Source organism: Calonectris borealis, chromosome Z (genome assembly GCF_964195595.1).
Source record: "Calonectris borealis chromosome Z, bCalBor7.hap1.2, whole genome shotgun sequence".
NCBI classification, from domain to species: Eukaryota; Metazoa; Chordata; class Aves; order Procellariiformes; family Procellariidae; genus Calonectris; species Calonectris borealis.
Genome location: NC_134352.1, coordinates 13,759,042 through 13,786,939, shown reverse-complemented (window position 1 = coordinate 13,786,939; position 27,898 = coordinate 13,759,042). Strand labels below are relative to the sequence as shown.

The 27,898-nt window shown below is 40.9% G+C and overlaps 1 protein-coding gene across 1 annotated transcript; it reads left to right on the top strand.

Annotated features, from left to right (window-relative positions):
- The first annotated feature begins 3,442 nt into the window (after window positions 1–3,442).
- Window positions 3,443–6,901, top strand: LINGO2 (leucine rich repeat and Ig domain containing 2). The gene has a single exon (XM_075136570.1). It carries the CDS (start codon window positions 4,507–4,509, stop codon window positions 6,325–6,327), a length of 1,821 nt encoding a protein of 606 aa, XP_074992671.1. The 5' UTR covers window positions 3,443–4,506; the 3' UTR covers window positions 6,328–6,901.
- Window positions 6,902–27,898: the final 20,997 nt, after the last annotated feature.

The window sequence follows — 27,898 nt, the reverse complement described above, 5'->3', positions numbered from 1 at the left end:
ACAAAACAAAAAAATTACACTTTTAGCTTACATGTATGTATATATGTATACTTGTATGCATGCACTTTACTTTCTTGTATGTATCACAGTGAAGAAAAGTTGTACAGAGGGATGCAAAGAAGGATAATGAGGTAATCCTGCAGATTATGTTCAGATCCTTCTGAACATGAGCTGGCAGTGTGCCCAGGTGGCCAAGAAGGCCAATGGCATCCTGGCCTGTATTAGAAATAGAGTGGCCAGCAGGAGTAGGGAGGTGATCGTGCTCCTGGTGAGGCTGCACCTTGAATCCTGTGTTCAGTTTTGGGCCCCTCACTACAAGAAGGACATGGAGGTGCTGGAGCATGTCCAGAGAAGGGCGATGAAGCTGGTGAAGGGCCTGGAGCACAAGTCTTATGAGGAGCGGCTGAGGGAACTGGGGTTGTTTAGTCTGGAGAAGAGGAGGTTGAGGGGAGACCTCATCGCGCTCTACAACTACCTGAAAGGAGGTTGTGGCGAGGTGGGTGTTGATCTCTTCTCCCAAGTAACAAGCAATAGGATGAGAGGAAATGGCCTCAAGTTGCACCAAGGGAGGTTTAGACTGGACATTAGGAAAAATTTCTTTACTGAAAGAGTGGTCAGGCCTTGGAACAGGCTGCCCAGGGAAGTGGTGGAGTCACCATCCCTGGAAGTATTTAAAAGATGTGTAGATGAGGCGCTTAGGGACATGGTGTAGTGGGCATGGTGGTGTTGGGTTGACGGTTGGACTCGATGATCTTAGAGGTCTTTTCCAACCTTAATGATTCTATGATTCTATGATTCTATGTTTAGAGGGAATTCCTATGCTGGCAAAGGATAAAGTATGTAGGTGCTGGTTGTTTATGCAAGAAAGAAAGATATCATTTTGAACAGTGACACTGATAGTTCAGCACAGTGCCAATGAGGTTGCCAATTAATTAACATCCCACAAGTCTAAAGAAATGTGGGAAATCATTTTTCACTGCAAGAAATCATTTTGCAGTGAAAAATATCTTTTAATGGTATAATTTCATTCAGATTTTTAAACGATAGCATTGTTGTTTAATGGATGTAGAATAATAAGCAATGGTGATCACACTAACACTAAATTAGGGGTAAATATGTATCCTTTCAAAATGTTCTCGCACTGAAGGCCCAAGGGAGGCCCTCCTAGTGATGTTACCTGACATGTCCTGGAAATACCGCTTCACATTTGTTAAATTCAAACTGGACCATATGCAATAACTGATCAAATTTCACTGTAGGCTTCTCCAACCTTGTTCTGTAAAGAGTCAGAACTCCTTAAGTTGCCCATATTTCTTTTGTTAGGCTTTCCTACCTTTTGTTCATTATTTGTACAATGAAGTAAGGTTACATTTTTTGCATAATGAAGATAAAGTCATTTTTGCACAAAGCAGTTCAAAGCTAAGGGTGTAGTCACAGAGGTCAATGTAAATTGAAATAATCCATTTAATTTATGTTTTCTTCTAACCTGTACTTATTAATCCAAGTAATCTTTGTTTTTCTCACTTGTGATTTAATATAATTTATTATTTTTCCTTATTGATGTGTAATTTACTCCAGCTTAAATATCAGTTCTGAATCTTGCTTGCCCACAAGTGCATACACACACACATATGCACACACCCTTACAGATAAATGCATATCCATCTTCATCTGTATGTGCGCATGCTCTTGCAGAAGGCAACTCTTAATTTTTGAAGTGCTTTATTAACATTACTTTTCTTTATACCAGGCACAGCCAAAAAACCCTTGTATCATCTTTTATACTGTCCATCTTCTACTTTATACTTCTCAGAAGTTTTAGTTACTAGGTGGCTTGGATAGCTGCAAAAAGCATTTCATATTTTTGCTACCTAAAATGAACTCTGCAGGGGTGCTTGTCTTCCACCGAACCTCTTTACTTTGTGCTTCATTCATTAGGTGAATAAGGTAGGAAATTAATTCCCTGAGTGCTAGAAGTATCAGTATGAAAGCGCTAACCTCACAGACTGAGCTCTGAAAGTGATGATCAGAGCACCCAGAAGCCCCTTTGATCTGAATTCATTGCAAACACCTAACTCTCCGACCGCTACAGATTTCCAATTTTAACTTAGTGCCTAATGAAGTGAAGTTTATCCCTGAAAACCTTTGTGACAGCTGGACGTAACTAGCAGTAGTTACTTGCAAGACTACAACTTAAGGGGGAAACTAAATGAATCTCAGCAGGTTGTTCTTCTAGGACAAAGTTGAAATGTGCTTTTATAGGTAGTATAATAAAGAATAGTCTTCATCCAGGTCCCCGGACTACGTCACAAAACCAGCATGCAGTTTTCCTCATATTATTAGTCTCTGCATAGAAGTGTCAGAGTGGAAAGAAGAAGCCACATCAGTCAAGACTGAGATTCTTCCACAGTTATGAGAGGAGAAATATGTGTACCATTCATTGGCAGTCAGTCAAAGAACACAATATATGTGCAGCTCCAAGAGAATTTATTGCTCACCTAATTAAGTTTTTAACAACAGTCAAAGCGTAACAGCCGTTTATTACTCAGTCCAGTTACAATAATGCTAATGCTCACAATCCGAACCACTGTTTCTGTTGAGGATTGTTAATGACACAATAAGATCAGTAGATCCAAGTATCTGCTCTTTCTCTTGCATGTTGAATCCCCACCCTTCTGATCATCCACAGCCTGAAAGGGCAACAGTCCTCTCTCAGGCAGGATGATCTGGTGAGTTATCACATCCCAAGTTGTTTGCCAGGGGAGCATGGTGTTGTTGCAGCAGAGTTACTTGTGGGATTTTCTTCTTCATCAGTCTGGGGTTTACTCATTATTATTTTTGTGTGCTTCAAACAGCTTATTTTCTAAAATAACTGTCTGATAGGATCTTAAGTTTAGTTATACCATATTTGTTTAAATCTCTGAATTCTTCTCTGTGTATGGGAGGATTTCTTTTATGATACAATCCACATGACTGCGCACAGACAAACAAAACCTGACTCAAACTTAGGTAGAAAACTTCTTAAGCACTAGCCAGATGATTCTCAAAGCCCAACGATGCGGATCAGGCAGTGAATGCCTGGCCATTGGGTAATTGTGTCATTATGGGTAGGACCAGCTGGGCGATAGCCATCTGTCCAGATCTGAGAGGAAGTTACAGGCAGGAATTACGTAAATAATTTTACCAGTACAACTAAAATGAAGCCCAAATTAACCAAGCCAGAAAAGGCCACACAAGGCCCGAGGGACCTTGTAAGGTTTATTAATGTTATGAAGCCTGACTCCCAATACTACCACTTGGCCTTATCAAGTTGGCTGTACCACAGGGGTTAAGGCACTACCATAGTCCTTGCTTGCAGTGTCCTTGCTCTGCAAGTGTCTCAGACACACCTTCCTTTGATGAGCACTTACGTTAATCTTTTTTTTTTCCTTCTTTTGAGATGGGTTATTGAGTGTCTTCATTTAGTAGCTACCCTTGAAAAAGTCTCTTGCCTTTGGTGACTAAACCTGTAAAGTACAGCCTTTGGAGAAGGGTAGTTAATTTAATAGAGGTTATCTTGTCTTCTACTATCCTCAGTTTTAACCTGAAGGCAGGAATGAATAAATCTCTTACTAACTGTGATTTCCACAGAATCTGTTGTGCTTCTTTGGACATTGTGCTGCTTAAGCACAGCCAGCTCGTCTTATCTTGTTTCTCTCTCCCTCAGAGATAGTTTACATGTCTTGGAAGTACACAGATGTATTCTGTAAACCCTTCTAAGGTCTTTGGTTCTAAAAATCACATAAAATCTCTCCGTGCAGTAAAAACAAAGAATCAATTTGTCCTTAATACAAATTTTAATCAGACGTGCACCAGTTCTTCCTTCCTCATCTGAGCCTTTGTGTATGTGTATGTGTGAACAAGCTCCATCTATTTATAGCTGTAATGTATGCAATAGATGTTAAAAGGAATCTTTTCATTGTCAAGGAGCTCCTTTTCTTGAAGATAATACATCATTAAGATTTGCCTTAAAACACTGACGTGAATAGGAAACTATAGGCAAAATAGGCAAAAGCCTAGTTTCATATCACCTCACAGAGGCCCAATGTTGTAAACTTACCACAGATGTGATTAGCCCTATTTGCAGAGTGTATGGTTTGTCTCTGCATTAGTTGCAGCACTGTCTTGAGGAGATCCACTGAGAGGGAGAAGAGAATGAAACCTAACCTCCTTTACTGTTTGCAGGAGGAAAAGTTGTTTTGTCTCCTCTGACATCTGGAGGGGAAATGCTGGATAAACAGATCCTTCGATAAGCCCAATGATAATGAAGGAAAATCTGCTTTTTTGTTGCTCTTGCCATTCACCATAGGTTTTATTGTTTGTTTCAAATGAAAACACATCTGCCTTCTTTGAAATGGTACTGTAAAACTGGCAGAGATCTTCTTTTGCTGCAGACTTAACTTCTCCCTTTTCCCATCTTCATCCCCACAGGCCCGTGACGGAGGGTTAGACCAGATCAGTGGAGTCATGTGTCACACAGCTGTATCATGCTGGCAGCCGTTCCTGGGTCTGGCTGTGCTGCTAGTCTTCATGGGCCCCACCATAGGCTGCCCGGCCCGCTGTGAATGCTCAGCACAGAACAAGTCCGTCAGCTGTCACCGAAGGCGTCTGATGTCCATCCCAGAGGGCATTCCCATTGAGACCAAAATCTTGGACCTCAGCAAGAACCGACTGAAGAGCGTCAACCCTGAAGAATTCACGTCATACCCTTTGCTGGAGGAGATCGACCTCAGTGACAATATAGTCGCCAATGTGGAGCCTGGAGCCTTTAACAACCTCTTCAACTTGCGCTCCCTGAGGCTGAAAGGAAACCGTCTGAAGCTGGTTCCCCTTGGGGTGTTCACTGGGTTGTCAAACTTAACAAAGCTTGATATAAGTGAAAACAAGATTGTCATTTTGCTGGACTACATGTTCCAAGATCTGCATAACCTAAAATCCCTGGAGGTTGGGGACAATGATTTGGTTTATATATCACACAGGGCCTTTAGCGGACTGCTTAGCCTGGAGCAGCTCACCCTGGAGAGATGCAACCTCACAGCTGTACCAACAGAAGCTCTTTCTCACCTCCACAACCTCATCAGTCTGCATCTGAAACAGCTCAACATTAACGCTTTGCCTGCATATGCCTTTAAAAGACTGTTTCGCCTGAAAGACCTAGAGATAGATGCCTGGCCTCTCCTGGACATGCTGCCTGCCAACAGTCTGTATGGTCTCAACCTTACTTCTCTCTCCATCACCAACACCAACCTGTCTGCAGTACCTTACTCTGCTTTTAAACATCTGGTTTACCTGACACATCTAAACCTCTCTTACAACCCTATCAGCACCATTGAAGCAGGCATGCTTTCAGATTTAGTGCGCCTGCAGGAACTCCACATGGTGGGGGCCCAGCTACGTACCATTGAACCACACGCTTTCCAAGGGCTCCGATTCTTACGCGTGCTTAATGTGTCCCAAAACCTGCTAGAAACCCTGGAAGAGAACGTATTCCATTCCCCCAAAAGCCTTGAGGTCCTCTGCATTAACAACAACCCTCTGGCCTGTGACTGCCGTCTCCTTTGGATTTTACAGAGGCAACCCACTTTGCAGTTTGGGGGCCAGCCACCGATGTGTGCTGGCCCAGACAGTGTCAAAGAGAGGTCATTCAAAGACTTTCACAGCACAGCTCTTTCCTTTTACTTCACCTGTAAGAAGCCCAAGATACAAGACAAGAAGTTGCAATACCTGGTAGTGGAGGAAGGGCAGACGGTGCAGTTGGTGTGCAATGCTGACGGGGACCCGCAGCCTACCATATCCTGGGTTACCCCACGTCGGAGGCTGATCACAACTAAATCAAACGGAAGAGCCACTGTGCTGGGAGATGGCACCCTGGAGATCCGATTTGCTCAAGACCAGGACACTGGGATCTATGTTTGTATTGCAAGTAACGCAGCTGGGAACGACACTTACTCCGCCTCCCTTACGGTAAAGGGGTTTACTTCAGACCGTTTCCTTTACGCCAACAGGACCCCTATGTATATGACAGACTCCAACGACACAAGTTCCAATGGAACTAATGCGAACACCTTCTCTCTGGACCTTAAGACAATATTGGTGTCCACAGCTATGGGCTGTTTCACATTCCTTGGAGTGGTTTTATTTTGTTTCCTCCTTCTTTTTGTGTGGAGCCGAGGGAAAGGCAAACACAAAACCAGCATTGACCTTGAATATGTCCCTCGCAAAAACAATGGTGCTGTGGTTGAAGGGGAGGTTGCTGGACCACGAAGGTTCAATATGAAAATGATTTGATGGTATTCTGTTAGCAGTGCTTTTTCTGTGGCATTAAAACCAATTAAACCAGCCTGGCATGTGGAATTGCTAGGCAGAAGCAGCTTAATGCAGCTGTCACTGTATCAAAAGGTTACATGGAAATGGAAAGACTATTTGTGGTTATACAGCAGAGCCTCCAGACCTTGAGGCAGATATGTCAGGGCCTTTCATAGAACTGGTAAATTGTACTAACTGTTTGCATTGCAAATATTGGCATTCTGGGGATATCAGCAATGAACTGCTGGCTCATGCTCATGGACAATTGTTCAACATTTTCTATCACTACAAAAAGAAAAAGAAAAAAAAAACCTACAGTGTAGGATTTACATACTTAAAGAAAAAGACACATTTGTCTAAGTCATACTCTACAGTGAAATTTGTATCTATAGATCTCATTTGGTAAAACCTTGCATCATCCCTTCTAGTTGGTTCAACACCACAAAAAATTGGTAGTTTTTTTTAATCTACATCTATACTGTGTACATTTTAAAGCAATACAAATAAGAGGTTGTGCTTTTAGATATCCACCAATACTGACCCAAGTGTGATGTCACCCTCCTTTTAACTACCATCTAACCCAAATTAGACTCTTGTAGTTACCAATTAGAAATAACATAAGATATTTTTCTCCTCATGTAGAAGGCCAGAGATGAATAGTTGAGAGCAAAAACGCTCAGCTCTGTTGATCTTCTCTTCATATAAATATAAGGCATGTGCCTAGTTTTGATACAGAATGGAATATTTTTTATAACTGTGATATCACACTGGACCAGTTTACTGTAACATAGCCCTGGACCTCACCCAGGGAAGGCAACCCACTAGACATTGCTGGCATAGAGGAGTTGAGTTCTACCTTGAAAAGAGAGAGCTGTTTTTGTTAGCCCTGATTTTAATTTCAAAGCTACTGTTAAAATGTTAATGTGTACTGGGCAAAAAGAAAGAACGTAACACATTCTGCATACTCCTTGGGAAATATGGTCATCTTACTATTTATATGAGTGAATTAAAACATACAAAAGCTCTGCTACTAGGAATGAACTCTTCTCCAATGCCAAGTAAACTACGGTTGTCCATGCATAATATGGGGATTATAATACTAAAGTAATGTTTAAAACATGATAGCCTCAAAAAGGCTAACATACTGCCAGATATAATGAACCTCTAGCCACTGTCATTCTCATCTTGTATATTTGTAGATAACACACAAAGGCAAAGCTAATTTCCAAGAACAGATTACTTAGCTATTCTTGATGCCATTTTAATAACTATGTGGTTATGTTTCTTTCAGGGGCAGTATCGTAGAGCAAGAGGGGCAAGTTTTTCCAAGTTTTAGGAAGCTTTTTTAATGGAGAGAAGACAGAAGTTGAGCTTTAGTTCAGTACAAGTAATCTTTTTTGTTTTATGCCTCTAAACAAATCCTCAGAAGGCTCAGATCTCAAACTTTATTCTTCTTTATCGTTGATACCACTGTTCTTATTTTGAAATTCTCAGCAATGAGAAGATACAGAGTTGTTCAGCCACCTCTCAGTTTTCCAGCAATTATGAGCCATAGGTTTGTTGCTAAGTGGTTGAGAACAAATACAATTTGTAAATGATTGGCATAACCTGAAGTAAGGATAATAATGACTGTACATGCTTAGCCAAAATGAATATGAAAATATTATAAGCCAGAACATTCAGATTAATGTGATTTAAGAGCCTGTGTCCAATCTTAAAATTAGATTTCAGCACTTTGAAACCAAAGTCAGGCTGACCTATAATGGGATCCAGGTGCTTCTAAAATTAGTATCCACATTCCTTGGCAGAGATTTTCTAAGCAGGATGAGAATGTCCCACTCCTATTAAGGGAAATGTGCCAAAAATTGTAAAATCCAGCTGCACTCCCCAGGTGTACCCCTAACACATCTGTAGGACCCGAGGCTAGGAAGTTTTGAGAATCTCTTTCCTTAGTGATTGATTTTTGGTTGCATCATTGTTCCGTTTTAGGTCACCAAACTAAGGAGGATGCAAGGGTTGTTAGAATTTTTTTCACTGTTGTTGGTTTTGAGTTTAGAGTTGGGTTTTCTTGCTTCCTTTTTTTTATGCTCTGAACTAGATAGTTGGAGATTTATGGAGATGCTTGAGACTCATCCTCTTTGTTCTATGACAGTTTATAGAACATTAATAAAATGGAATAACCCCTGACTAAATTCTAACACCAGGGAAATTATTTTTGCTGATATAATAACCACCGCACTGAAGTCCAAAACTCTACTGTACCTTAATGTGGGCAGTTAAAGAAACAGATGGGGATAAAACAAAGTGTTTCTGAACTGCCCATTGAAGACATTTGCATGTGCCTTTCCCTTGTAATTGTCATTTTTTCAACTAGTAATCTATTGCCCCTGCAGTCATTTTTATGTTAAATGTTAAAATCAATGTTAGAAGCAAAAATCTTCCTAAATTCTAGACAGTTGCAGCTGATTGCTTCACATTAAATGACACAATAAAAAAAAAAATTCTCAAAAAAAAACCCTAGAAAAAAATGTGCTTTTAGGATTAATTATGAATTGCTGAATTCCCCTATTCCCTTAGAATGACTCTAAAAAGTGATTGCATTGTTAGTGCACTGCAAGGATTTCTGAGTAATGTGCTTAGTTACCTATGTGAGATGTGTGCTGGTGATGAAAATCACCGCTTGCTCTTGCTGAGCACCACCTTGCAGAGCTGTCAGCGTTGTGTGTATCGCCTTGAGTTCGGTCAGTATTCAGTTTTTAAGAATCAGTGTTTGCTCCCTGCCTCTAGCAATGTTCTACTTTTTGCAGCCTACTTTTTTCACTATGGACTTGGCAAGGCATATGGCATCTCTTAACAGAAGTGAGAACAGCAAGACTCAGAGACAAGCTTTTATCTTGCTCCACATAGTCTTCTTTATATGTATTCGTGGGACACACGCTCACTGTGGCTGTTTTGGGTGAATAAGGAATACAATGTCAGGGTCAGACCTAGATAGGCATCTTTTTGGCAATTCTTTTAAGAACAGAGTGGCTGAATGCCTACCCTGCCTCTTGAAGGAGTCACTTCTCTGTTAGGGCTCAAGGAGACACCACAGTTTATCTTGCTGCAGAGGAGAAAAAGGACTGGGCTGTGAGGAGGTATCTGACCCACATGGCTCCCCGACCATATATTCAGAAACAGGTGGACAGTGCATACCTGCCACTAAAAGAGGGAATGAAGGTTTTTCCCCTACCTCTGACTTGTATGCCGGCTGCCCGCCCTGCTGGCACAAGGCCAAGCCTGTACTTACCTGGTAGTCAGTGCAAGGAGACGCTGAGGAGCCGCAATAGTTCTGCAGAAAAGGAGAAAACTGAAAATGTCAAAACCAGCAGAGTGACTTGAGAAAACAAGTACCACAGTATCATTGTCAATAATTCCTGTAAGAGCAGTGCTGAGCCTCCCAGAAATATGTTTTGCAGTCCCCTTCCACAGACCGGTAGTCCTCTTTCATAGTGGATGGATGTACAAGTGTAAGCACTCCCACGAGTAAGTTAAAGAGGACACTGCAGGAGTGTATTAAGAAAAGAGTTTGCATGATATAAGGATGGATTAAGACTAAGCAGTGCCCCACCTCAGCCTTATTTTTAGGTTTTGAGCTGGTTCTCTTTTTTTCCCCCCTTCTTTCTTTCTTATTAACTTGGCAGCATTCTTTTCAGAAAGGCTTTGTCCACAACATCAGCTGAGTCAGATTCGGACTGGGAGACTGCTTTTCCTCCCTCTGTTCCCCCCTCCCTCACTATTACACATGCTTCCAGTGCCAACAAGATACAATTGAGATCAGGAGACTCTGAGCCCCTAGAAAACTGTTGATACAAGCTGATGTCACTAGGTATTTTTTTAACTAAACTTTTTTTTAATTAAGTTGACGTCATTGTCACAGGGCTATTCAAGGTTTCCTTTAATTACATGAATGGTAGCTATCTTTTTTCTCTTATTTCTTGTGTCATGGTGTTGCATCACCTATGATGATAACAATTATACCACCGTAAAGTAAATTAAGAAAGAAAGCCACATTACACCCTCAGCACCACAAATTGTAGTTGAGGCATGTGAGACACAGGAAGAAGTCAGTGTTAATATTTAATGGAAAGTCTTATCTAAACCTTGTGATAGAAGAAAAAAATGGTGTGGAGGAACTTTGGAATGTAGGTGATGTTGTGACTGAATAACATCAAAGATACGTAGAAATAGACTTTCCTAGACCGTGCCTAGATAACTGTTTTAGGTATTGGACTTTTCCCAAAAAAATTTCAGGATGTGTGAATGCCAGAAGCCCACATATAACTCATAAAAAGACAAAGCATTGGCTGAAAATCCAGCTGCTTGCTTCTGGCTGCCTAAGGGCAACAGCAGCTTCTGGCAAAGACAGCCAAGAAACTGCAGTCATATAGTTATTGTGCCTCATCCACCACTGCATCCTGTGAAAAAAGGGTCCATTAGCCAGTAATAAAGTGGACAATCCTTACCCATTTTTCTTCAGAGGGCAAGATTTGTTTAAATAAACTACAGGCTGTTCCAGCTCCATCCCCAGCAGAAACATCCAGCAAGAAGTGAGGAAGGGGAAGCCTATTCTGGCCGGTTTGCTAATTATCTTTTTCCCCTGAGCGATCCCAGTCTACCTGGGGCTAGCATGACGAGTGCTCTGTCCATTCCCATCCTCTCAGCTCACAATGTGGCTTGACATGGCTGTCCCTCCTCCCTGAACTGTAACTCTGGTCTTCTCAAATAAAAGAACCAGCGCAGCAGCAGTATCTTAGAAATCGCAGTCTGCTGCAGCTGATCTGTAGTTTTGCCATAAGACAACATGTGGGAAAACACTGGATACATGCTTTCTGACCTCGTTTCAGTATCCTAGGTGATTGCTCTTTGTGCTAAAGAGAATTGGGAAAGAAGAACTAAAAAAACTTTCATCCACTAATTTAAAAGTTAATTGTGCCTGGAGGAGTTAAAGGAACATCTTTGGAAAAGGCAATGGGCCTGATTGCTGGAGAATCACGGAAACAATGAATGAGATTTTTCAAGTTAGCTAAACAATTTGGATGCCCTATTCCTATCACCTGTAATAAGAATTACAAACTCAATTTCCCTTGGCAGCTTAGAGGAATCACAGCTAGTTCGTTCAGAGATACATGCTTCCTTTGTCTGTCTCCTAGCTCTGCCCTCTTCCCTTCTCAGTTTCAAACGACTGTGATGCCAAATGAAGATCTCTGGATTTGGTTTAGTTTCACTGCATGTTCACATGGCTTTTGGAATCTAGATCTCAAAGCAGGATCTTAAACCCTCTTCAAGCCAAAACCAAAAATAAAAAGGAAGAAGAACTTTGAGTAAAACTCCTCCTACAAACTTCTGTGAGGTTCTTGTTACTGAGATATGCCAAAAGCAATCTTCAGGTTGAATGAGTCTGAGGTTTTGGTTTTTTTTTTACTAGAAGCAGGTGGTTGCATATAACGCCAGCTGGAAATAAAAATCTGTATTTATAGCCTCAGCAGAAAAAGGAAAGAGCTAGCATAGTCAAGAAAATGTTTCATGTTATTTCAACTTAAATTTAAGGATACTTTATCCTTCATATTCAAATAGCTCATAGAAAAGAACAAAAGAGCAGACTTTCACCTCATAATTTGATTAGTTGTATTTATTCAAACTGGTACCAAAATTGTCATGCAGCAGAAGTCTTGAAGCCTGACTAGAGTAGAAAATCTGAAAACAGATTTTCTACTCTAGTTAGGCAATATAAATCAGGAGAATTCTCTTGACACCATTCTTTTACTCCTTGGTTACACTAGGAATTTGATAAAGGAATCTAGGTTTTTTGCTTTCTTCTAAGTGGGCTATAATGGCAAATAAGCAGAACTTATGTTTTAATTATTTCTTACCTTGTGGCATACCTTCTATTCTGGATTGCTTTAATATTTACAACTGTTAACTGAGCTGACAAATATGAAAATGTAGATTCTGGGAAGAAAAGAAAAAAAGGCAAAAGAAAAAGAAAATCTGCATACCTTAAACAAGTCTGCCTATTTCTGTGTGGTATTTGCACAGATAATGTTGTGCAAATTATCTCCACACACATAAGCCAAGAACAATGGCTTGAAATTTCAAGGCAGGTGTGAAGGTGGTTGTCAACTTGTAACCACATTAATAATTTTGATCATTCAGGAAACAAAATATTATTGCTTCTTAAAGAATTCATTTATGCCATTTTGATACCTAAAAGCAAATGATACTTTGGTTTCATTACACTGGGCATTGTATAAGTAGGAAGTAAATGACAACCCTGATCTGGTGAGCTTACAGCCATATAGTAGGAAGTTGGCTTCTGGGCAAGCATACATGATAGCAAGTCTCTCATTGTTTGAGGAGCGAATGCCATAGTGCATATATATTAAATTATCATCACACTTACTGAAATCTATTTGCAAGCACATGTAGTTCATATGTATATGTTTGTGTGTGCAAAAAAAAGAGTTATATTTGTTTTGTTCTTTTCTTACTTCAAGTATTAAATGTATATTGTTTTTAAAAGGTGACAAGGTTAAGCAGAAAAAAATGTGTTGTAATTTATTTTAATATATATGATCATGAGTATGAATGGGAAATGAAACAGCCTTGCTGTTATGATCCATGAAGCACATGACAAGTCGGGTTTGTCCATAAGTTCACTTCATGTTTGAGCAAAATATGCTAATACAATGGAAAAAAAAAGGCAAAAAAAAAAAGCTTTGTTTGTCAAGACAGTTGTCCTGAATGTCATTTTTAAAGTTACTTTAGGGCTTATGTCATGATGTGTATCATACTTATCCAAAATGAAACCCAAATAAATAATTCCATGGAGTGGCAAAATTTACTGGAAAAAGTGAAAAAAATTTACATTGCTTCCCTATTGCAGCTGATTACTTGTTTTTCAAGGGGTAGTGGAGGAAACTAAGATGAGAAAAATACAGTTTTCTCAGCACCAGACCCAAGGTCCTTAGTGCCGAGTCTTCACAACAGGTAATCTGTTCAGTCCCACCACTCTTCAACTGAGAATATAAACAATTACAGTCAGAAAGAGAAGAGTCTAGCAGATATTTTTCATCTACTCACTTTCACTCCTCCTTCATTGCATGGAGCCCTCAGACACAGAGAAATACCTAGGTCACATTCAGATGTGTTTTGGGATTTATTCTCCATGCAAAGTATCAGTCAGCCTGTTCCCTCACTTTCATTTGCACAGTGTGTACAGGTAATTGATGGGGATACCAATCAGGCTAACCCTGGAAGAAAAAAGCCTGCCACTTACCAGCACCGTGGAGAGAACAGCAGAAGGATAGATTTCCCCAGCTGTGTGTCACTTGGAAGGCAACCAATACTGAGAAGCTGCATCTGAAACATGGTTTCGAAGGAAATCACCAGTATTCAAATTCCACTGTAATTGCACCAGAAAAATTAAGTGGTGGAAAGTAGATTCTATTGAGCTTGAAAGCTATTCCAAACCCCTGAGGCTTGCCACGACCCACCAAATCTATGGCAGAGATCAGCTTTAAAGATGGACACAGGCCGTAACCTAAACTATTGCTGCTCCCATTCTCCCACAGCTAGGTACTTTCACCAACAGAGAGTTTTGCTTATGCTTTCTGGGATCATCAGAAATAAGATTTCTCATCCATGAACCCATTATCCTCTAAACCAGGGTCCTATTCACTAGAAGGGGAAAACAGAGCTGTTATTCCTACCTCAGGAAAGGAAGAAGCAGGTTGAAATCCTGCTGGATTGGTGGGAGCAGAGACAGACAGGAGCTGCCTGAAATCTGTCTTATCCTTCTGCATTTGCATTTGACACCTCCAAAAGGTTTTGGTTGACTTGCACCACAGTATCCTCCTCTGCAGCAGAATGTCAAATGCAATGAATGTGTGGGCTAAACTTAACTATAGATTATGTTAAGAATCTGCTTTATTTTCATGCTCTTTCTTTTATTTTCCTTTAATTTGGTAATCTGATGGATAGTCTGCAGTGTACTGCAGTACTGCCTTCAGTACGACATGAAAAAAGTGCCATTGCTCCTACCATTGCATTGAGAACATTGAATTTGCAAAGAACATTGAGTTTGTTTCCTTGAAAGGTTCCTCCACCCTAAGCTTTAGATTTCTTTTATGCAATTCAAGTTACTTTTTTGGACTACCTGACACTATCTCAAGAGGTGGAACCTGTTCCTATATCACAGGATCTAATGTGTAATTTCCAGTTCTTACAGTAGATGAAACTACTAGTTTTCTCTATGATAACTGGGTAGAGAAAAACACCATCACATCAAGCAATCACTGACAAATTCATTAAAATAATCCACATTAAGGCCAGGGTCTAAACAGAAAAAAATTGTGCTGTCTAGAGCTATTCTTTCATTAAAAAATTGTAATATCTATAGATAACTCTTAACAGACAAACACCACTTCAGCTTTTAAAAAACATTGAAAATTTTCTCGAGCACAGTCACTTTCATAAATTTTTGAGAATATTTATACTTTTACAGATCCACTATAGAAGATTTGTCTCCTATATAACATACCTGTACTGGATACCATGCTACCTTTAAATAAACAAATCTTGGCATTCGAAGTTTATTTTAAGAAATGCCTGGTTTAATATTTTTGTATTTGAAAAAGATAGTGGGAAATGGGAAATCACACTATTTGCAATTAATAAACTCAATTCACAGAGACTTAGTTATTCTTACATAGGGGAATGCTCAAAGTGAATTTTCTGCATCATAAAATCTTCCCACATACAGCTGTAGATGACATGCTATAAAAAAGGGCTTTATTCATCTCCTCTACAACCTGGACTGGAGGAGAGGCTGGTAATTCATGCTGGGAAAGCATGAATAAATCTGAAACTACCGGCTTAAGAAACACAGAGTTATTGCAAAGGACCTGACCTTGCTGTCTACAGACTCGGCAGCAGGCTGGGAGATTTGGTCTAAATTTCTTCTTTCCTAGATATAGGAGATTCCACATGGAAAGCCTTATTTTGCCTCTGTTCTTGGAAGGATAAGTTTCAATGTTAGTAATCAAGGGAAAACATAATACAGTAAGAAGTTAGTAAAATACAGTTTTGGATAGTAGAGAAGAAAAGAAATTAAAATTTGCATAAAAAATTATATGAAACTGGTACTTAGCACCTTGCCTAAGTCACTTTGAAATTATTTGGCTTTGCAGGAGCTGGTTTATTAATTAATAGCTAGGGGATACATTCAGCTAGTTAAAGCTGTAATCACCAGCTGGGCGATCTTATTTACCTCATCAGTCCGTAAGTGGAAGTTATATTTTTCTGAGCTATTTTCCAATAACTTTGCTATTTATATAAGTCAAAAGCACAAGTGATGGAGAGCACACTTATTTTATTATAGGAAGACAATGATAATAAATTTAATCTATTACTTTTGCTACGAGAGCTCTTTGCTGTATGTACAAAGACTAATAGATTATATCCATTATGTAAAGTATTATTATCACTGAAACCAAACAACATGTCGTTTTAAAAAGCTACCAACCTTTGGTGCATCTGTGCAGTGCATCAGTTCTAATGCACTGCAGATAATACTTTGCTTTTACATAGAATAGGCATAAAGGCAAAAGGAGTTAGAGACAATACAGACCTCTGACTTATACAAAAGTTTGCATTTTAATGGGCCTTATGCACTCTTGTGTTGGCTTTTGTGAGTTTGGCAGGCTGTCACATTTTCCTAAAGTATATCAGATCAGCATTGCCTGACTTGGGGAAGGCATAGCTGTCGGCTAGTAACACAAGCAGAAGGCTGGAACTCAGGATTTCTGAGCTGTAATCAAAACCCCTGGCATCTAACTCTCTGGAGAATACTATAACAACATTTACCTTTCAAAAGGAAGATTCTGCAATTTCCCTAAGGATTATAAAGCCAAGGAGTTATGGTTCAGCCATCCCTGTGTGGGGAATGATAATTTTGTATGTAGGTTGGTATGTGGTAATAACATTTTTATCAGGCAAAGGAAACCTTTTTTTAAGAAATGTAACCCCTGCTGCCCAAAGTGTTCCAGAAGATGGTGGCAATGTGGTGACAGCAGTGGTCTGCCCTGTAGTCAGCATTTCCAACAGCTGTAGAATAGATGGTCTTGCAGAGCAGTGGTAGTATATGAAAGAAAATTGTCATGAAAGATGCACACCAACTAGACTGTCTTTTTTGCAATTCAGTGGTATATTGCATGAAAGGACCTCTTAATGTGTCATTTAATTAGTGGTTTTGCAATGCTTGAAAAACATGATTCATCTTCTAAAGAATCTATGAAGATTCGTCACTTTGCCTTTGATTATAGATGAGAGATGCCGAAATGAATGCAAACCACACAGCAATTGTCAGGTTGTCAAGAACTCAGTGTCACACCAAGCACTCAGACTACTACTACTACAAAAACATTTCCATTTGGTCCTTCTACAAGACTACCAAAAATAGGTCCTATAGTTTCTCTACTCTCTAATCAGAGTTTATTGAAAGAAAGCTAGCATTCCCACAGGTTCTCCAACTCTTTAACAGATAAAGTAACAAATATCCACTTTTCAAATTTCTGCTGCCAATGTTTATCATAGGGAATTTGTCTTGACACTCTCTTTACTCTACTTGCCACAACGCTGAATCATGGCCAACCTCATCTTCATCTTTTAATCAAGATTGTTTTGCTTATACATGAGCCAAACACTTGGAACTGCCCCATTCCCAGCTTCTGCTTTAGCATTGAATCCAGAAGAATTTGCTCTGAATGTCAGTGAAGCATATTTGATAGTTAATGCCCAGTTACTGCCTCACATCCAGCAGTTACTGGGAACGATTTCTGAGGTACGGGCCTATCTGGCGCAATTAAAAATAACAACTCATCTTTGGGAACGAGATTAACCAGCGTACGTCCATTTTGCCATTCAAGACCACCATCAACTCAAGACACTGGAAAGTGTGTGCTCAAGTCAATGAGAACTGAAAGGAGTACTTGCTGAATGTGCATGCCATCTTAGAGAACAGCACACAAAAAGGCGTGTGAGAGATCAATTTGTCCTTTTAGACTTAACATACTGAAGCAGAAACCCAAATCACTGCAAACAGGAGGAGCGTATGCATTAAAAAAAACACAAGCGTTTTGTTCTGGTGGGCTTCATGATGTAAGAATGGGAAGTCAGAAAGATGGATAAGAGACTTTCTTGTTGATGGGAAAATTATTTTCTCAGTGTGATAAAATGCTCCCTCCGGATCCTGTCTTAACACAAGGATGCTCCTCTCTCCTTGTTCAAAAAGGAAAGCTACAAATCACCTCATTTTGTTACAAATACTTTCTTAAAATGCAGTCTGTTCTGATCAAAAGATCAACCCTTCCTGGATTTTCAACAGCTATTGCAATTGTTTTTCATAGAAATTGATTTTAATTGTAACTCTGTTCTGCTACAGCCCTATTGTCTGTGTCCTTCCGAATTGTCAGTTACTTAAATGAAGAAATAAAAGCTCGAAAGCACATTGTTGTAATTGATTTCTATGTTTCAATTGTCTTATCAGAGATAAGATTATGAATTTCATCTGTTGAGGCACAAAAATAAAATACTTTCCTTTAAAAAAAAAAAAAAAAAAGAAGAAGAAATAAAGATAAAAATCCATTGCTGTTTCATTTGCATTTTTTAAGGCAAAAGTTTGAGGCTATCATTCCAGTCCTCTGCCATAGTTTTGGAAATATGCATAGCATTTCAGTGAGCATATTGATTATATAGAAAAAAAGTTTTTCTTTAATATTTTAATGAGGTTGCATTTCCCGCACATATAAATCCAGTGTCCCCCAACTAGGATAGCACTTGCCATGTCAGCATCATCTCCCATCATGCCCTTTCCCCACACTTTCCAACCAGTGTTTGACTGGTAAGTTCAGCATGTGGTGTCCCCATCCAGTCCCAGGACATCGAGTGTAAGGATTTGTCCCAGTGCCTTGTCCCCAGGCAAGCGTGGGGAGATGGCATCTGGGTGCCGAGGAGCTGCTGAGCCAGGGGCCTTTAACTGGTTCCTGACACACTGCCAGCCCTTTCCCCCTGTCCGTCCCTTCCTCTGCGGGTCACCATTGCCAAAGAGGAGGCACATCCACCGCCTCGGAGGGAAGCAACTTTTCTCTGCTTTGGGGACGGATGTGCCCTCAGCCGGCAGCCAGTCCCTTTCTGTCCAGGTGCTGACACTTCTGCTCTGCTCTGGTTTCTCTCTGATGTCTGGCTTTAGCCATGGCAACCAACCTATGGGGAGGGCGACTAGTAGGGCACGGACAACAGGCAGGAGCACCTGAGGCAGAGACAAGCCTCGGGACAACTATTTGGCAGCTACAGGGTGATTCTTAACAGCAGAATCCCTTACCAAGAGGAAGAACATGCCAGTGACCTAATGGGGCTCTGGGACAACACAGCCATGTCCTTGGTGACTAGTGTAAAACACCAATACTGAGCAGAAGAAGAAAAAAATTAGGGGAGGGAGTGGAAAGGGGTGTTGCGGGAGGCCCCAGAGGAGCGTGCAGAGACACGAGTGCTGGTGCGGCCAGAGCACTGCCAGGGCGAGCACTGCTGGCATGGCCCATTGCAACGGACCCAAGCAATGAATGGTGACTGCGCCGCGCACGGTAGTCGTCCCCAGGCACCAGCAGAGTCTGGCCCAGCCTGGTTCATGCCTGGCTCCTGCTGAGCATGTGCATAAGGCCTGGAGAGTCGAGCGATGCGTTGGCTGGTGCTGGGTCCTGCTTTGGGGGCTGCTGGTGGCAGCTCTCGGTGCCCGTCCCCACAGCTGTCACCTGTGTTTCCCCGGCTGGTTCAGGTAGCCGGGCACCGCAGGGCGCGCTTGCAGCAGCGTGATACCGTGGGCCAGTAGGAAACCAAACTGCACCCTCTGCAGGCACCTTGTCCAGCCCATCAAGTTCTCAGTGCGAGCAGAAGACAACTTTCAAGTACAACAAAATTCCCGCCACAGAGCCATCAGTTGCTGGCAGCCGGAAGAGCTCCCGGATGCCTGGAAGCCCGTAGCCTCATCGCCCTGTGGCATCCCCGCCACCCTCTCCACAGCGCACACGATTCCCGGCTGAGCAGGGGACTGCGGGGACGGTGTCCAGGGCTCCAGTGGGTGACCTCCAACGTGACATCTGGGCGGCCCTTTTCCAGGGCCACCCTGATATCCTCAAGCTGGTGATTCAACGTGAGCTCCAGGAGGTCTATGAAGCCAAATAAGAATTCATTTTTTGTATCTGGGATCTGTGTATTTCTTATGCCAGCCAGTTAAAGCTAACACTTTTTAAAAAGCTCTTGTAAAATTTCTGCATGCACTGAAGAGAGAATTACTGGCCTAATAATCCCTGTAGGGATGGGCTTCTGAGAAGTGATACCTTTGGGCCAAGAGAAAGGAGTTGTGACTCTGCATTTCCGTGAATGTAAAGGACAAAGATGTTCTCAAAAATGTGCCACACAGGCCTGTGAAAGAAATAATTTTACAACACAGAGGCCCAGAGCAAGTTGGAACACAAAGGCCAACTGGAGTGAGAACAACAAAAGCAAAGTGTTCTGTGCCCCAGAACAAGGGCTTGACTTTTCAGGAATTGTAAAGAATATATCCTGTTGCTGCTATGAGCATGCTGGAGGTTGCCAAGTAACTACATACATCTTTGGTCTATGTGCATCACAAATCTCTTCAAAGCTGGTGCGGTTTTTATGCCAGCTAAATGAAAAGAATTATTTGACTTCTCAGTTAGAAACAACAGAAATAAAAGAGACATCACAGCCCCTGCATCCAGCACACAGCTAATACAGTTAAAGTCGTTATCGCCAGCAAATATTCACCCTGCTTCTCTGCTTGAGATTATGCACGCTTTTCTTCCAGAAAAGGAAATGTGTTTTTTAAAAGATCAAGGGCTTGTGGATACATTTTTAATACCAGAAACAGGACTGTTTGCTGCTGCAATACTGCAACAGTTTTCTGTTACAGCTTAAATCCATGTTAAGGAATCAGTATATTGGATTTCCTGACTGTCGCTTTTAGTGAGAGCTTACATCCTTGTGGGGACATCTCAAAACTCAGCCAGGCCTTTCTTATCCAAAATGGAAACACAGTTATGCAGGAGGTTCTTCTTTGTTGGTGCTTTGTTTTAAAATTCACATCTTATACTGTGTTTGATAGGTTTCATCGTTGCTGTGTCCTCCCTGAATTAACTTTACAGAAAATTATGAGGCAATACTCCTCTTGTTTGTACATTTTTAGGTAAAAACATACATCAAATGAAAGCACTAACTAATGCTATAGTCCCTTTGAGCTCCTAACAGAATTGTCTTCTCTCCTAGATGTGTGGCTGGCTTTCCTCATGACAGGCCACGCGACACTCCTCTTCTAGAAAAAGCCTACCGAAACCGCTCAAGCCCACCTATATTGCTTTTATACAGGAATAAATTACCTTAATTTAATTTTTACACTTCTTTGACTTTGGGGAAATGCTTGTAATTCCCCAGCTTAGAATCAGGAAATCACACTCCCTTTTGAAAGATCACTAGTCTTTTTCTTGTTTGGTTGGTTTTTTTAATGAGAAGGTACCCACTTTTGATGAGAAGAGCATCACATTGCACCCCGAATGCACCATCTTAGCTGGTGCATAGAGAAAAGAATACTTTAGCCCTTCTCGGGATGCTGTAACATGTGGCAAGGCAATTCACAATGACTGTACCTCACTCACCTTTTCTATATGATTTAGGAGAGAAGCAGCTAAGCACCACTTCTCAGCATTATGTGAGTTTCATCTGCAGTGCTAATCTATGTCATTGCCACAGCTCCCACCACTATCCTTCCTCCATCCCAAACACTCCTTCCTATAGTACTCATTTGTCCAAGCCAAAGTCTTGCTTTCTGTTTCCTGCTGGTACTTTGGTACACTCCCATCACCAAGTGCAAATCACCCTTTGCCAATACCAGTCTCACGTGCTGTTATGCTGATCCCTCTCTGCAACTTTTTGTCATTTTATCCTTGGCATTATTGTGTTTGTATGCTGTGTTTCAAAATAATGTGGTTTTTATATTTAGAAATTCATTAATATTCAGAGTCTGTGTACTGTACAACCTGCTTATTAAATAATGAGCACATAGCATGCAGAACTCCCACTCGCTCTCTTGCATTAGTAAGAGCTTGTTGTGGCAAGCATTAGTAAATTTAATAAAATTGTTATTACATATTCACCACATATACTTTCGAAGCCAGTACGTGTTGTGCCATGAATGCATAATTAGCATAGGGAACACAGACCAGAACTCCACAAGCCTCTCTTTGGGACTTTATGACACCATTGATATAAGAAAAAGTTCACTCGTCTCCAGTCAGCAAGAAATTCAATTGAATGAATGTCAAATGTAAGTACATACAGCGTACGAGGCTTGAGTATAATTGTAACGGTGAGATTTAGTTGCTGCCTAGAACTAATGTTTGTACACAGCAGTTTGAATGTTAACAGACAATACCAAATTTTTAAATTAAATTCAACTACTTAAGAAAACTGTGAGGGCTATAAATTGAATCTGGGAACAATATCTGCATATATGGGTCTCACTCATAAAAAGGGCTGGACAGAAATTTCAGCTCAAAATCTTTCTAAAGCTTTGACTGTGTGTAGCACCCAGTTTAGAAGTCTTGATCTCATTCTTAGTACCAGAATGAGTTCCTGTACACTGTAGTCACTGGGAATAAATTCCAGGTAGATTTTAGAAAGGATTGGATATAGAGAGAAAAGCCCTCAAATCATCTTGTCATTTTTCCATGCTTGAGCCAGATAGTAACAGAAAAAAAAAAAAAAAAAAAAAAATCCAAGAAAGGCTGTTTTTCACAGTGTTATGATTGGATCAGTGTAAGATCATCTTTCTTTACCTGAACAGCCCTGATGAGATTCACTCATTACTGGTTTCTCCTCTCACTGCCCAGCACTACCCTATTTCATTACACAGAACTATAGCCACAAGTGGCACTTTCCATCTTTATCAGTTTAGGATAGTACTTTGGTCTTTAATGTTGTGAATGTGCACACCTTAAGGCTCAGTGCTTATAGTTTTGTGGCTGAAAAGCACACCACTTTCTCAGCTTTCTCCACCAGGCAGTTACCTGTTTCTCATGCATAAAAACAGCACTGCCTGGTTGAACACCTACCATTTAACCTGCTTTTAAATTAGTATAGTTTTAAACAAACAAATAAAAAGTATTTGCAGTGCTGCAGCTACTGAAATATCCACTGCTGTTTGATTGTTTCCCCTGAGAAGATGCTCACTGCGCTGCAGGCAGGATAGCACGTCCATTTGCTTGTCCAATGTGTCTGGCTTCTTAAGAGGAAGCTGCAGGGCACTTTTCGTTTCCCCAAACTGTGACACAATCAGCACCTCCAAAGCAAGGTCACAGGCCTCAAGCAGGTCTTCATCAATCTGCACATCTGTACCATCCACCTGCCCCCAAGGCTCTGCTCTTGTGAGTATGTAAGGCACGGCATTCTTCCAAACACTTCATGGCATCACTGCTTTGCCAGAAGTCTGTCATTGCTTTCTGGGCACTAAGACCGTAAATGTATCTAAATGTCAAATGGAGCACACTGTTGGTAATATAATCATACCTCTGGTTTTTTAGAGTATTGATGGGTTATTTTGGTTTGTTTGGTTTGACTTCTGGAGGTTGCTTTTATGGCAGAAGAAATTAAGAAGATGCTGCTTTTGACAGCATCCCCTTCAGAATAAATTTGTAGTGGAGGTTAAGGGAGGGTGAGGCAATGTAGCTTGCCAAGGAATTTACATGTCAAGCCATACCACTGAAAATATGAAAATGTCAGCTTGCCTGTCATCCCTTCTTTCTTTCAGTGTCATATGTAGTGAGTGTGGGCCTCTATTAACATGCATTTGAGAGGCTACACCATGCTGTCTTGGCACAAGCTTTTGGGTATGGAAGTAACTCGTTGAGCTGTTGTTTCTAACTTCTCTGTGCAAGGACTTTGAGACCTCTTGCTGGTTGTCTTTCTTTTGTGCCCTCTATTTTCCTGTAAACAAGCAAACAGAAGACAGAGAGGCAGAAAATATGAGAGATAGATCCTGCATAACCATGGTAATTTATGAAATATACAATCAGATTTTGCCAGAGCAGTCTAAGAAATAAAATGAGTTCCAGAAGGGAAATAAAACAATAACAACAAAACCCTCTCCCGCACTCCCACACCCCTAGCAGTTCAAACTGTAGGGCAGCATGTTTTCTGTTTATTACAGCACCCAGATTAGCAGAGCAAGTGGGTTAGCTACAAGAGAGCAAAAAAGGACTTGAGGAAGACTCTTGAGTTTATCTCAGAGACTTAAATCTAATCATCTATCTCTCTTTAGCTGTGCAATGCCTAACAAGAATTCAGCTGTTCAGGCAGGTTTTTAGTTGCAGTACCCATAGGAAAGAGTCCCAAAAACCTAAACAAGTAACCAAGCAATTTCTTCGACCATAGGTGGTTTGATTTCCACAATAGCTACATTATTATGACTATCTGGCAGTTTACTGTGTCCTTTCCCAGCTAAGGTGATTAATCTCATTTTCAAAATTTGCTGGTGTTAGCACTGGAAGCACCCAGTCAGCCTCTGACAGGGCAACCATCCCGTTCATTCCCAGGTTTGACCTACGATAGCTGGCAGATGCAGACACGAGCCATAGACCTGCAGCTCCTTGGCACCCAGCTGCTCTTGCTCCGTTACTGCAAGTCTGAAGTTTCAAGGCTATGTTGAGTCACTCCCAACAAAGCAGCAAAGGTCTAGACCATAGGTGAGCCCTCAGAGGGCTCTTGCTAAAAGACTTAAAGTACTCTCATGAGAAAGGACACTCCTAAGGGCTGAACGAATGCTACTGTGGTGTAGCTTTACTGTAAGTAGATTGAATCACCTTCCTTTCATTTCTTAATCTGTGAATCTTATAAATATCTGTAAGTGTATTGTCTGTTTTGGATGTCACGAATCAATGCTTGCATTTTTATTTTTACCTTAATCCATCTTGTGCTAGATGTGATCTAAAATTTCTGGATATCTGCCCATCTACCTGACACACGATATTGTGAACCTGAAAACTATGACCTGGGGTTTCCCAGCACACGGGTCAGCACTCATCAGAGGACAGGAGAGGTGAGCTGCATGGCAGGTAAAGAGCTGCACCCAGGAGAGGCAGTGGTGACTGCCGTAGCTACTGGTGATGCTGAAGGCTTACTAGCGTGCAGTAAAATACCAGGGTGCTGGGCTGACGCTGGGGGACTACAGCAAGTTTATCAAAATCCTCTCCTCGCTATGTGTTGTTCTTCTATCTCATCATAGCTGCCTAGACCCAAAGAGATGACAAAGACAGGGATTTGCTGTAGAAAATTCACTGAAGTAAGTTATTGCTGACATAGGTCATTGTGTGCAGATGCTAGATATTACTGGAATACAGGGCAGTGATAGAGGGAGAGTGAAGAGTGGTAGGATGCCTCTATACAGAGTGCTGTTCTAGCATGTTGTGACATACTACCTCCCATCTACAGTCTCTCTGATGCCCATAGTTTGCTTTCAGCAAGCTCAGGCTACAGGACGGGATTAGGATGCTTGAGACAGATTTTACACAGAGCATAAATCACAGGGAGCACTTTCCACTTGTTAGAGTTTCTATGGTTGATGGCCATTTTCACCTTGAAAAAGCAGCAGTAGGAAATCCAAGTCCTGTCTGACTGATCAAGCTGAAAAACAGTATAGCTTCTGTCAAAAAACATTTTGCTGCTCACTCTTGCTGCTGCCCTCTCATATGAATGAGTACGGCATTTAATACATGCATGCGTGCTATTTTTTTTCCACTTGACTTTACATTAATAAATAACCTATATATTGACGTTAGAAAGAACTGTACATCTGTAGAAGTGAGAAGATCCAAACATCCCCCCTCATTTCTAGTCAAGCTTTTTTAAGTTATAGTGGCATAAAGCAGAACTAAATAACCCTGTGCTCCGTATCTCTAAGTCCTATTTTCTAGGCTCCTCTGAGCAGAGAAATCCACTCGATGTTTTGGTTAGCTTGTATAACAGTATTGTCAGGCCTGTTATTCTTCTAAATAGGGTCCAAGTCCCTATCCTAATTTCCTAATGCACAATCATATCAATACATTTGACATGATGTTTAGTCTGATGTCCTTTCCAAAGAATAAGATTTGGTTTTGCCAGTCTGCTGTGGACGTTTTATGGGTGAAGATTTCACCGGCTGAGCAACTGATTTTCCCCCTTCACTCAACATTCAATACTTTTGTCAGCAGCAGTGCAGGTAGGAAATGGTACAGAGATTTTGTAAATGCAGCCATTAATAATAGCATCATAGTGATATTCTGAAGGCTATACCTAATAATGGGGGGGGAAGTCTTAGAAAAAAAACATATTTATATCATTGAGTAGAAGTATGAGCATTTTTATTAATCCTTCCTTAATTTAGTAACTATAAATGGAGCAATCTTAATGTTACGTATAATTCCTAGAACATGTCTCCTTCAGGCAGTGAAAAGTAGGACAAATGTGTTTCTGAAAAAAAAAGCTGTTTGTAAGCCAGAAGCAGTTATTTCATGGTCCAAAGCTGCTGTAGAACAGCCAGAAATATGTTTTGCAGTATGCCCAACAACTTTTCCACTGAAATAAAACACACCCTAGAGTTATGATTACTTGCATTCCAGATATCCCAACTCCATGGAAAATTAAACTTCAACCCTGACTTAGTTTCCCACAAGCCAACCTTCTAGTGTCTGTCCCGTATCAATTATGCAAGGTTAACATTTTAAATGTGACCTGTGGGAAAAGTGTATTTTTTTTTCCTACTTCCATAGCTCAAAAATAGCCGAACCACTTTTGCTAAACCACTCCAAAGAAAGGAAAAAAAAAAAAAAAAAAAAGAAAAAAGAAAGTAAGGAAAAAAAAAAAAGATAACCCCTTATGGCTGAGATGAATGATGAAGCTGAAAGATTTTTTTGTCTGAGATCATCATGAGTAACATTAAAAGAGGGTTGCACTTGTAACTGAAACTTTAGCTCTATTGTGGCATCTGCAAGCCCAGGCTGCTAAGTCTATAGACAAAGGTGCAGTCAGTATATATGTGCATGAAATCATTTGAATATTAGCAAGGTATTTCCCTTGTTTTAAATGGTGTGTAGCACTTGTTCCTCTCCAGCAATCTGATGATATGTTATGTCTCTTTGTAGTGTATTTTTGAGGAATATAAACAAAAAAAAGAAGGCATTCTTAGTTAAGTTGATCATGTTAAGCTCCCAGAAGGTGATAGGAGAATTTAGTTTGCACTCAACAAATAGCCAGCAATTTCAGACAGAAATCTATCTGGCTGGGACCAACGTCCAGCTCTGTGGATTTCTGTGTAAACCATGCTTCTGCCCCACTCCCAAGTGAATCTCACCATCATGAAAGAGAGAAAAATTAAATACAGCCTTGCACCTCTCTGAAATGTTAAGATCTGTCATTTTTAAACACTGTAGAGATAAAAATAAAATGAAAATGTTAATTCTTTAAGACCCCACCCTGAAGATTCTTTCTTCAAATTAATAGGTGTTGACACCCTGCCCCATGACCAAGATCAGCAGTGTGGGCAGGATGCTGCCCACCTTCCATGTAAGGTACAATTCTCCCAAATCACACTACCATCGGTGGAGCCAAGGGGTGGCACGACTTTACCTGCATTCAGAAGGCATTTGCATGATTGGCTGCTGCTGCCAGATGACCCGGACACCGAGTGTCCTTGGCAATCTGCGGAGCTATGGCATCACTTATGATCCTGTGTTTGCTACCGCTGATTGGGTGAATTGCTGCATGGGCACATTGATGCTCATCTTTCCTACTGCCTCATTAAAGCTTTGTTTTATAACATGTTGTCAAACTCCATTACTGTTCAGACCATAGGTGTGTAACAGATAAACTGGCTACAACAGAGGTATGGATCTGTTAGACCAGTGCTCAGTGCAGAGCAGCTTGCCATCAGTTAGCTCCGTGATTATCAGGATACACAGAGGTGGGGAATTACATTGGGAGCAACCTTCCCAATCTCTGTACAAGTCAGTGGTTCCTTCTATGATCATTTCTCTCCTGAGGCTCCATCATGAAGAACGCCACCCTCCCTAGGGATCCAAGCTGAGTTCTCACCTTACTCATGTTCAAAATTAAATTATCTGGAGTCTAAAGAAGAAGCGAGCAGGGTTGTTGATAAACATTAGCCTGAACTGAAAACTATAAAGTCAGCTAATTGACTAGAAACAAGATTCAGAGCCAAGGAGTTGAAATATCCAAAGCAAGAGCCAGAGAGGGAGAGAAGAGCAGTATTTATCACCAAGTCTTTTCCAGAAAATTGCCTAAGAAAGGTCTGACGCAAAGAAGCTGTTTGAAGCTTCCCATGGTTTCAGCTGGGGCCGACCCACCACACTTACCATGGCAAGTATTGTGTTCCTTACTGCGCAACGGGAGC

Excerpts from the sequence above, each read along its gene's own strand:
- LINGO2 (XM_075136570.1), top strand. The coding sequence starts at position 4,507 with ATGTGTCACACAGCTGTATCATGCTGGCAGCCGTTCCTGGGTCTGGCT.